This window comes from Bacillus rossius, chromosome 3, assembly GCF_032445375.1.
Source record: "Bacillus rossius redtenbacheri isolate Brsri chromosome 3, Brsri_v3, whole genome shotgun sequence".
Taxonomy (NCBI): Eukaryota; Metazoa; Arthropoda; class Insecta; order Phasmatodea; family Bacillidae; genus Bacillus; species Bacillus rossius.
In genome coordinates this window covers 70,849,910-70,862,738 of record NC_086332.1, presented here as the reverse complement: position 1 = coordinate 70,862,738, position 12,829 = coordinate 70,849,910, and the positions used below count along the sequence as shown (strand labels likewise).

At 34.8% G+C, this 12,829-nt stretch overlaps 1 protein-coding gene across 1 annotated transcript in view; it reads right to left on the bottom strand.

The window, feature by feature from the left end:
- LOC134530874 (serine/threonine-protein phosphatase 2A 56 kDa regulatory subunit epsilon isoform) overlaps positions 1 to 12,829 on the bottom strand; it is a 198,193-nt gene that overhangs the window by 9,862 nt on the left and 175,502 nt on the right. Inside the window, exons 7-8 of the mRNA XM_063366140.1 lie at positions 6,174 to 6,387; positions 3,167 to 3,286 (exon numbers count right to left, since the gene is read on the bottom strand). Coding sequence (XP_063222210.1) covers positions 3,167 to 3,286; positions 6,174 to 6,387 — 334 coding nt within the window. The remainder of the gene's footprint in view (positions 1 to 3,166; positions 3,287 to 6,173; positions 6,388 to 12,829) is intronic.

The window sequence follows — 12,829 nt, the reverse complement described above, 5'->3', positions numbered from 1 at the left end:
GTCACCTTAGCTACGCCACTGACTATGGTATGTAAAAATACCATTGTATTGACAATGTTTTAACACCATATTAAGATACCTATTACAATTGTATCTTTTCTAAATCTTTTGGAATTGCTGTTTGAAAACATATTTCTATGAAAGCCCAATTAGAGAGAGTATATAATGAACAATTAAAAATAATTATTTCAGTAGAAATATTTTGCTATTTCTTTTGTTGCAGTTGAGGAAAAAAGATGGAACTATATGGAAGTATCAATATGTAATATTGCATGACTGAATTTTTTGAATCACAAATAGAAAAATAAAATAACTACACTACTCCCAAAGGCCTTTTTTTTAAAGCCAGGATAAAAATAAGTTAAATCCAAATTATTTTCAAATTTTTGTGATTACCTGTAAATATTTACATATGAGGATTACACGCTGAAATTTTACACATAACAATCCCAACATCTGTCTACACAAGTGACTTTTAGAGATGCCTGTCATTGAAATAAATTTAAATTTTACTATTAATTTGATTCATGAAGTTAATGTACAACTGAAGTGAAGGAATGATGTGGTTTGTGAATTTATTGTGCAATTTTTATTGAATGAATACCAATTTGTGTAGCTGATAAATTTAGTGTTAAACATAAAAATTGTACAATACTTAACTGTGAACTGCTTCCAAGCTTTAGGCACAAAGTTTGCAGTTAATTTAATATTATTGAAAACTCTTCTTAATTTAATCTTTTTGGGCCATTTTACTTATTTGTTGTCATGTCTTGAAACATGAGCAATGTTCAAATTCAATGATGATTATATTTTAACACACTGAAAAAACAAATTGTTAATTTTTGAATTGTAATTTAAATTATGTAAAGTTTACCCTTGACCTGCATCACACAACGACAGATTGATTTTGTAACTAAGACTATTAATTTTACAGTGCAAACTTTGTCAGCTTTTTTGTAAAATGTATAGATGTAAGAGGCTTCCTAAATGTGGATACAGGGAGTAGTAATAGAAGGTTCTAGAACAATAGTGCCATGTAGTTGTTTTTATCATTCAATGTAAGTGTAAGAGAAAGACACATACAGTGCCTGTGAATGAGAGAGACTCGTGAATTGATTGAGTTGCTTGTTGCTATATGCCAGTGATTGGCTGAATTTTTTTCTGTGCATTTTTGTGATTGGCCAAAAACCACATCACATGAGCTGTCTTTTCCCCTCTGGAGGACAAAGAGCAGTCATGGAGTCAGTCAGCGTCTGTACGATGTACCGAGAGGTTGCGTGTCGGGCAGTGGCTCAAACTTAACAAAAGAATGTAGAAGCAGAGAAGAAGCAGGTTCTCGAGACCGCCGTGAGAGGGTGCGCAAATGCACAACCGCTAAGCATTATGCCAATGGCGGACTGGGCCAAATGTGTTGACCTCTGGCGAGCAGACTTGGAATTATTTTGGCATTAATTATTGAGTTCGCCAGGAGATGGCGAATGTGTTAGCTGCGAGGTGTCTACAACAGACGTGGCCTGAGGCCAAGGGGTGTAGGGTTCATGACCAGTCATTGCTTGCAGTCTCATTTCTCGGAAACTTAGCATGAACATAGGAGGGCCAGAGGGAGGGGCCGGATGCTGCCGTGGTAGGAACGTATGGAACAGAGCCTCTGGAGCATGATCCGGAGGCTGAAATTTGGATGCAGAGGCCTGATGAAACATGCCGATCTCATGCGTGATTATGGTGTGGGTGTGCCGGCGAAGGCTTACTCGAGGTAGCGCTTAGGTCTGTGGTTGTGCCTGTGGCACAGCGGGGGTTTCAATTTCCATCTTGCGCGTGCAGAGAGGCGGGAAAATGTCAACAGGGGCCTTACACTGCATAGGGCTAAAGTATCAGCCTGGGGAAATGGTGGTACCGACAAGACGTAACAAGGCGGGTACAATCAGGGAAAGTAAATTAAATTTAGACCCGTAAATCTCGGCAATATTTATTCATGTAAACAAAAGTGTAATAAAAAAAGGGGTGACGAAAGAATTCCTAATTAGCGGCACAGTTGAGTGTCGGGTGATGGCTGAAACTTAACAAAAAAATGTAGAAGCAGATAATTTTGTAGCTATGGTAAGGGGTATACCGTCTATATATAACTTTTTTGTCTTTTGAAACTTTGTTCAGAGATTTTGGCCACAGTCTTTGGTAACACCCACAATGATGATTGAGTAATTTCATCATTGTTCCAAGGACGAAGTCCTTTGGCTTTTACTGTAAGCTACAAGTTGCAAGCAATCACTGGATTTAGTAGCGAACAGTATATACTTTAGGTATCAATGACCAGTAAATGTATGTTTCTGAGTCGGTGAAGATGTTTTATGCTACATGTTTGTATTTTCTGTCATGTACTTGTTTTCATGGTTAAAAGACGGCGGCCAAGTTGACTTGTGAATTATCGTGAAGGATCAATAAAAAGCACTAAAAATTAGCAAAGATTGTTCGAGAGACTTTATTTCAATATCAATAACTGGAAGTAAGGTTTTTATTTCTAGAACTTAAATAATATTTCAACATTCAAGCTTCATCTCTTCAAATGTTTATATATGTGCAATCTAGACCAATTTTGTGCTAGCCAGAGGTCTGAACTGTTACAAAATATATGTATTTTAATTCAAACTTTAGTGTAAAGGCAAAGAAAATTTTGAATTTTGAGTCCTGTCATTATTACCATGATATAGCATTTTATGGACTTCTAACAGTCACTTCAATTTTATAAATAGGAAATGGATAGCTAGCAAACATGTCTTCTCCTCAAGCACAAATGAACAATATTTCTATTAAAAAAATTCTACAGCAATAAAAAAAAAATTTCAGGTTCCTCACACAATTACAGGCAGCATTTTCATATTAAATAATGCACATTTAAATGAACTGCTAATTCTACTAGAAGGGTCGTTTTACATATTTACTTCAAAAGGTACCGAGTGGTGCATTGCATATCCTAATTGGTACCCAAAGTACAAACTTACATAAAACTTCATAATATTGTGATATGATTTTTAATACTTGAAAGACGATAAAAGATTATAAAACATAACCTCTCCACAATACATTCTACCCTGCAAATTTAACAGCAGAGAAGTGTCAGCAATCTTGTTAAAGACACAAAACACTGATGCAGTTAGAATTACAAATGTACCTGGAAATGAGGACTCGAAACACATCTTGAGATCTGTTTGAAAAGAGGTTCTTGAATTTTGGCAAACTGCGAAGGTTCAATCACATCCAAGATTTCCTCTATCTCTCCCAGGAACATCACCTGTAAAACATAAAAGGACAGTTTTAGCTATGAATGAGATGACATGGACATTAAAACAACACAACAGGTGTCTTACAAGTTTATTTAATTTTTAATCACTATATATTATTAATTTTTTTTGTTAAGAGTATTTGAATGTGGCATTTAATTTAAATATCAAATATATTTACTGTAGAACACTGTTATAACATTTCTCAAGAGGGCAAAAGAAAAAAAAATAAACGTAAGCAGGAAATATCAAATTTGCACTGTCAGTATAACATTTTGGCATCATCTAGCTATACAAACAAATTTCATGTTAAAACCACTGAAGGCTAATTTTGATGCTAGAATTTGTTAAACCAAGCCAACAATTTTTCATCTCCATCATGCTTCCAGCTTCTATTTTCTTTGACTTTACAGACATACTGCCACATTTCTGTAAAACTGTCTCACGATTCACGATGATCGCTTTTATAGTGAAAATTCCTATTTATGAATGAAAACATTCAACTCTTATTAGCGATAGAAAATGCTTTTTTTTTTGCCACCACGGAATGGTTGGCAAACTAAAATGTTGTAGAACTACGTACGTACATCTAAAAACACCCAGAATAGCAAGGAACGGAAGATTGTGTTATTCTGTTTTCCAAGGGAAATGTGCCACCAGACATGAAACTGTGAATTATGTACCTTCGATATATTGAGTACATTAGCATTAGCCAGCAATAACAAGTAGCGCTTATGTTTGTTCTGGTGCACTTCCAATGTACAGCTATGGTGTTAACAGTGATTGTGAACAAAAATGTACTAAAAGTATTAAGTACATGGGTACATGGTTTGACATGTTATGGGCATGTTGTGATGTGTGAGAGTGTGTCAACTTAACACCCTCCCATGCCTTTTAACTCATGCCCCCAGCCAGGCAGCCAAGAAGGAAAATACTCCCTTTTCCCCCTGCAACTGGATTTTACAATTTTTTTGCTACTATTTAAATTGTGGGTTATCTAACCCAGTTTCTGACATGACACGACACAAATACATTATCATTTTCGAAGCTGTTAAACCTCATTACAGCTGAGTTTATCACTACCAGGTTACAGTCTGGAACGGATTACAGTGAAAGTCTGTTGTAGCGAATACGGTCTATAACGTAAAGTCCGCTATAACGATAATTGCCATCGGCACCGTCAGTTTTGCATATGCTGCGTAGGATAAAAATTTCGGATATAACGAATGCATCGTGGGCTCATTTTCGCTATAGCAATAGATTACACATCTGTAATTTTGCTCTAAAACAATGAGAAAACATCTAAAATTTCCTTAATAAATGAGAAACAGCTTCGCACAATTCCACGCGTCCGGCAAATGAAACAACGCGCATGATGTGGCAGTCTTGGCAACACCGCACAAGGTGGGGCCCCACAGCGAGCATAGCTTGCCTCGCGGCGACGAAAGTGTCGATAACCCACTGCAACAGGGCCCCGCTGCGAGCATTACTTATTTAGAATCACGCCGACTGTAGCCCGTAAATGAGCATAACTCATCTCACACTTGCATCGTAAGCGTTGCGTACGGTGTAGTTTCAGTGTACGGCACTACGCACATTGTTGTTTACGTCTAGTTATACACAACACGTGTAACTACGCACTTAGCTTCAGACATGGATAAAATAAGAAAATCTCTCGAACTATCTACTAAATTGAAAATTTTACAAGAGAGTGAAAATCCCTCCGTCAGCAGAAGTGAAATTGGTAGACGCTATGGTTTGACTCCATCTACTTTATTCACTATTTTGAAAAATAAGGAAAAAATCCAGTCGGCAGCTTTCAAAGATTGTGCACCAGGTAAAACAAAAAAATTACGTGCTGCAAAACATACGTATCTGTTCCGTCGAAAACGTCAATGATGGAGGTACTTGACACAATCAGTCGTTTTTATCAGCATACAAATGCTTCGACGAAAGATTTGATGAACTTACAAGAGGTCTAATCGTTTATTTTGTCCGAAAGTCTAGTGAAATCAAGTCAAACGAAAATTTATACGTTTTATAAAAAGTTATTTTTTATTTTGTGTTATTTTCCAAGGGTCTGTACGAGCGATTATTTTTGTGTTACTAACCAATTGTCGGAAAAATTATTTTATATAATTTGTATGGTTGTCCAACGTAATTAAAAAATTTTTAATTTTTTTTTGTTTGACATTTTTCATAGGTGTCAACGTGAGTAATAATGTGACAAATTTTAAAATAAATTTCACTACATCTTTGAGTTTACATATTGTTAGAAAGTATTCAAAACTCCGCAAATATGCACGTGATAACATCAGCTTGGCGCACATGTCTCCAGCAAACCAGCTGCGGTCAAAGCGACAGGAAGTGGCCGGCATGACCTTGCGTGACCCCACCCGCCCGTCTCCATGTAAACAAACAGCTGTGCGCTTAGCCACGATGTGCGTGACGGCCTTATCACAGCCACGCGGTCTCATATTTCGCAGTCGGCAAGTGCTGATATAGCTTAAAAAATGTTATTTTATTAAGTTTTATGTATATTTCCTTTACTTTTGTGTTGAATTTCCATAGTAAAAACAAGCGAGAAAATAATATATTTTAAAAATGCTACAAAAATAAGACTTTTTTTTTAAATTTTGGCTATAACGAAAATTCGCTAGAACATAAACTTTTGGCGCCGTTATAAATATACGTTATAACGGACTTTTACTGTATTTTACGGAGATAAATACAGACTGTCATCATTAAATAAGTCCAAGAATGCCTAAAGCCAGGTATTGCATCATATTGAGCCTCAAAATTTAAAAAAAAAAAAAAAAAAAAAAAAAGCTGTGCTGCAAGCTGCGGCCCAAAGATGGTGGGGCCGTAAGGCAACAGGAGAGTCGGTGAGGCACGCACCTCCTTTTGGCTGCAGGTCTTAGGCCAGAACTTGAGCAAGCCCTTGAGCACGGGCTCAGTGAGGGTGGCGTCCTTCTCGAGGAACTGCACCACGCAGTACGCCAGCTGGGCGTGGTACAGCGACAGGCATTTCACCTTGTGCAGCGGTAACAGCACCTTCACCAGGAACTGCTTGTGCTCCGCCTTCAGAGGCAGGGCGAAGCCGTTGATGATGCTGGAACAAGCAGCCGTCGTCACGTTTCCCTTCCCGCCTCTCCGGCCGGCACACGCATCGTCACACACTAAAGCAGGGTAGTGTGAAAGCAAGTATTCTTTAACCATATGAAATTAAATTACCAGTTACTGAATCTTTTGATAAAATTAAACCAAAACCATAATTAGCTAATGCCTGGCATGCGTTGCTATGCCCCTTTCAATTTTTTTTTGTAATTTGTTTGAAGTAGGTACACACATAAAAAACATATATATCTCTATATATTTATATCTCTCTATACATCTATATCCCTCTATCCATATCACTATCTCTTGCTGTATCTCTATATATCTCAATCTATCTCCATATCTATATCTCTCTACATCTATATATATCCCTGGCTTTATCTCTCAATACCTGCATATATCACTCTATCTCTATACTTTTCTATACATTTATCTATCTCTATACTTCACTATTTCACTATACCTATACTCTCTATCTATATCATTACAAAACTGAAAATGAACACACAAACACATATACATATATATACATACATATATATACATACATATACATATATACATATACATATATACATATATATACATATATATACATATATATACACACACACATATATATATACATAAATATATATACATATATATACATATATATATATATACATATATACATATATATATTCAACCTCCGATCGGCTGTAATAGATAAACGGGAATGAATTGGGAAATTATTTTAATGTCAAAAGAAACTTACATCTTTATTCTATTTTTCCACATAATCACCGTGCAGATTGAGGCATTTGTCGTACCGATGCACCAGCTTTCCAATACCCTCTGCATAAAATGATGCCTCCTGCCTATTCAGCCACGTTTTAACACACAACACTCATTCGGCGATGGATTTCTGCTGCAGTGTGCCCTTCTGCCTGTAAGAAACGGATGACTCCACGCAGCTCGCATTTCGCCGTACAGTTTATCGTTGCAGCCATGTTGACATTCCCATAACCAAGCTTCAACTGAGGTGTGAGTTAGCCGCTCCACATGGTTGGTGGAAGGGGGTAAACACTACGAGACGTGTCGATTCGTGTACGAGCGATTAGGGTATCGATTAATGGGCATGCCATGGAGAAATGAAACTGTAATCACACTGCAGGGCACTGTTAAAACGTGGCTGAATAGGCAGGAGGCATCATTTTATGCAGAGGGTGTTGGAAAGCTGGTGCATCGGTACGACAAATGCCTCAATCTGCACGGTGATTATGTGGAAAAATAGAGTAAAGATGTACGTTTCTTTTGACATTAAAATAATTTCCCAATTCATTCCCGTTTTTTTTATTACAGCCGATCGGAGGTTGAAAAAAAAACCTCGCGTGTATGTATGTATGTATGTATGTATGTATGTATGTATGTATGTATGTATGTGTGTGTGTGTGTGTGTGTGTATGTATATATATATAATCTATCTTTTTAACGGTCACAGGTGTGACATAGGTATATAAAAAAAGCACGTATTTGAATACAAAGTTGTGTTAAAATTTCAAAGCAATCGGTGAAGAACTTTATGATATTTAAAAATTTTTATTTGTATAGATAATTCTTGTTTGTGTGTCTGTGGTTTGGCTGCTACGAGTTAATACACCTTTAATTAAAAAATGCATTAATAGCAGCAAAAATTTTATTCGCTAAAATTGTTTTGTGCATATTACTCATATTATAAATAAAACTATCTACAACAGTAAGTAACTGCTACCCTGATGATGGCGACTGTAAGGTCGACTAAAATGTTGGTACAACACAGCTACAACCAAGAAGTCAAGCAAGCAACTCCAGACAATATCCGCGAGAGCCTGCAATCTTTATGTTCTTCAACAGATATTATTTTTCTTTTTAAAGAAAGGATATGATCAATATTAGTTCCAAGAAAAACGTATAATTGGAGGTCTGCTTCATCATTGTGTCATAAGGTTGAGTTTGCATATGATACGACACCTTGCATACACACGTACATCTTGCTAGGCAAGCTTTTTGCTGTGCATTTTCCCTTTTCTAAACTACAAACAGTGTCACTTAGCCACTTTTAACCACTGCCTGCAGAAGGCACAATTGTGTAAGGCCACTTAAGTGGATGTTTAATTTCTGTTTCCTTCTGTTATAGCCACATACATAGTCTTCGGTAATGAATTTTTGTGAAAAATAAAAAAAAATTAACATAGTTTTCCTTTATAGCATAGTTTTAAAATGAAGAAATGTGGTATGAAAAAAGATTATTTGTGAAATAATTATCAATAAGAGAGTAATTAGTCATCAAATCAAAATGACACATGGTAATTTGTGCTAATTTAGGCTGATATAAGATTTAAAAATCCAGTGAAGCACAAAAAATTATGTTCATTTATTGTTTTTTTGTAACATTTTAGCTTAGGAAGTTCAAACTGAATTTGAATACATTGTAGGTGGTGTTTATGGCAAGGAGAATGAAAACCATCTTACAGTTTCATTAAACAATAATATGCAGTTCCAATAAATAGTTATTGTTTTCATCCAAAATTTAAGGGCCTTATTTTTTTCGTAGATGTATGGTGTTTCAATAAAATATTTATACTTTTTTTTTTTAAAAGTAACCTAATTTGTGTTAATATCAATTATATGAAATTATATAATTTAAAAAGTTAGGCTCTTAGGCTTACTTAACATCAAAGAACTAAACAAGCTGATTGAGTTTAAGTAATTAATTTACTATAGTATTCAAGCAAACAAATACAATGAATAAATAATAATTTCATAGAGTACAGTACATATAATAAATCAGTTGTAGATAAATTCCAAAATATTTTGATCTAACATTTGTAGCAACCCAGGTTACTGCCCTTCCCACTTGATAAATAGCTTAATTTACAATTTTTTATGTTATATTTTTCCAAAAAGCATTTGTGTGTTCACCACCAGTTGTTTTATAATCATAATTTACATTATTTCATGCTTTACAGTTTATTTGAACCATTTGCTGACTTTGTGGTAAATAAGCCCCTAGATCTTATTTATATGTATTGGTTTGTCAATTTATGTTTTTAGGTGCTTTAACGTAATTTTTGAAGTATTGCCTGTGTTTCTTGGTTCATAAATAAGAACAGTAATGTAGTTTTGTATTTTTTGTTCTAGCCGTGATTCTATTTTGAAAGCTGATGCAATAGTGAAGCTGGTGGCGTGAGATGACAGAGACAGAGCTTAGATTCTGTGGGGAAAAAACGTTGGAATGTATCAGGCCACTATTGCCATGCGCCATGATTGGTTGGTTGATTTTAATCGTAATTTAGTGATTGGTTAAAAATGCCAGACTGCATGATTCTTTCTGAGTGTAATCTTTGTCAAAAAACACCTTGCTACGAGGGGTAAGAAATTGTATCCTACTATGGTTTGATGAGTGCTTTGCTGTGATTGGCTGGAGAGGTATGCACCTGCAGCTTCTATCAGACAGATGCAGCTGCATAGCCTCTTTCATTAGTATTTGTCTGGACGAGGTACCGAGTAGGTCACAGCCAGGTGAGGGCTCACAAATCATAAAAATATGTGAGTATATAGAACATTTTGCAGCTGTGGTCCGGGTGTTACCGTGTAATTTCCACATTTTTTTTTAATCATATGGACTTTTCAGCTAGAATCTTAACTACAGTCATCGGTGAAGCCTAGAACAAGCCTTTAAACTTCGTTTTTTGTCGTCGTTCCAGGGACAGAGTCTTTTGGCGGTACCATGAGTTTGTGAGTAACTATGAGACATTAGTGCAAACTGTCTTTTAAAGTATTAATAAAACAAGTTAACATCAATTGTGTCTTGAGACATTATTTCTGTACTTAATTGATGGCTGTAACATTATATTCTGAAACTTAAAATAATTTTCAGTGCCCAAATTATTCATGCAAGTGTTATATGTATGTCCGCTTCAGACAGAATTTTAAGCTAGCCGAGGTGGTCTGAGGTGTGCCACACCAAGCTACAAAGACACAAATATCTGATGGAAATAACTATTAACTAAACCAAATATGCCCATGTGTACATGACCTAATAAATAACAATTATTTCTTATGACTATCAAAGTTTACAAAATGTTTTCCAGGATAGGTTTACTACCATAAAGTTTCATTTGGCAAACAAATCCATCTAACACGCACTGCGATGTTCATAAATTAAACATAAGCATGTGTATGCTGCCACTCAAAAGTTTGTCATCATGACAACTTCAGCTTGTGAGGATAGCAGACAAATAGAAAAATGTCTTTCATGGATGACTAGGCACAAAAACTGTAATACCCAAAGCCAGTTCCCTCAGGAGGGTGCTGAACTGTTAACTACATGCAAACAGGCATGCTAGCAGAAAGTAGGCATTAAAACCACCAAGGAATTGAGACTGGCTTTATTGCTCGGCCCACCCCGCTGGGACTGCCAACAGCACTTTAGAATACATGAGGAGAAACCAAAACAAAGATTCCACTTATCCCAGTGAGCAACGCAACACATACACTTCTCTCTTCTTTTCTATTTTACTGTATTTTGCCCAAAAATAATGTGTGCTTTGACATGTAACAAACTGTAAGAACTAAAATGTAGAATATAAAACCAGGACACAAAATAATCTGGACTTGTAAAGCGGTAAATGGTGGAGCAGGCCTAATTTTTCTTCTTTCCATGTTTTCTTTAGTTTGCGGAAAAAATACGGTAACATTTTGAAGTCAGCAGAACTTGAAAGGAGAAGAGGATTTGAAGTGAAGTGGTTGACTACTACTTCCTTGCTGGTGGGAAAAGGAAATCATAGTCTTAAAAAAGGTCTGATGTCCGACTGCCTATGTACGCAACAGCCTGTTTTTTTTTTTGTTTTTACTTCCATTTGATAGTATGCTTACTTCAAAATGTTTCCGAGAGCAATATTTGTTGCATTTTATTGTCCAAAAAAGGCTTATCACATTTATTCCTGCTTATGTCACTAATGATAATTTCTATAGTTTCTATCAATAGATCACAAACTGAATTTTTCACCCAACTATAATGAAGTACAGTAAAACCATCTTGCAAATTATTTCTAGCTTAATAGATTAAAAAAATTTGTACTTTATCCATTAATTCTTAAAATTTGACCATATCAAAAAGTAAATCTAACCATTTATATTAAATTTTTGAATCTTCTCAAAAACTTTCTTAACATAGTTTTAGTTAGGAATTATTGGAATAAAATTGGGTCTTGTCTAAACAAATCCTTTAATATGCAGCTGCATGTTTCAATGAGGAATATTAAACATCCACCAGGACATCACGGAAAATTAGAGCACTTCCTAAATTAAAATTATAAGAACAAGTATTAAATATTAATTTATCATCATACAGTATCACAACTGGTGTGTATTTATAAGCAATAATGTTTTCCCTGCATTCCACTAATTGCATTAACATTAAGGGCACAACTAAAATTACACTCAATCTTATCTCACCATCCACATTTTTTTTTATTAAAACGTAAAAAAAGTACATTTTAGGAAGTAAAAAAGTCTCTCTTCAAAACAAGAATCGCAATTGCTTCAAATGATGTATTCTGATAGGCATTACATTAAAACTGCTTACCCATCAGCCTAAATTTGAAACTAAATGACTCAAGAAAGAGCACCTAGTTCATGTATGTTTGTACCTTAACCAACCCCCAACAAATTATAGGTAACAGGAAATTCAAAATACAATATATTTACTGCTACTTAATGTCTACTCTTGGAAAACTTCTACTTAAAGATGAAAAACAATACAGGGAAATCTGATTTCTTTATACATTTTTACTTTTGAAGAAAATTATAATTTCTTAAGAGAAAATTCATTAAGACAAACAAAACTACTTCTAAGATACCATATATGCCTACAAACAGTAACATGTTAGATGAATCCAAATGTCATGGCTTCCAATCATAGCATTGTGTGACTTACTACTATTCTTAAACATTTTTTTTTTCATGAATAGAAAATTAAAAGAAGCTTGAGTTATTTTAACATTTCTTAAAAAAAATCACTTCCAGATTTTTCAAGAAATTATTATTTTTTATATGGAAAATAATGTGTAAAGTAATATATTTAAATTATATACTCTATATAATTACTCAGTAAAATCATCAGGAACATTCCTAGAAATTTTAATTAAACAGAAGATTAAATATAATTGTTGTTTATAATGCAACGTAATTTTTTCTAGATCCAAAATTTCAAAATTATGAAATTTCACTACTCTGAAATGTAAAGAAATCATCTCTATACATGCAAGCTTGACCACAGGAAAATTTCAACTAGTTTTGACGTAATCTAACACATGAGTTGTCATATATTCAAGAATATATTTTCTTTAAAGTTATCTTACAGTCTAATCTCTTTTTATTTAAGTGTTTTACATTATAGGTTGTCTTTTAAT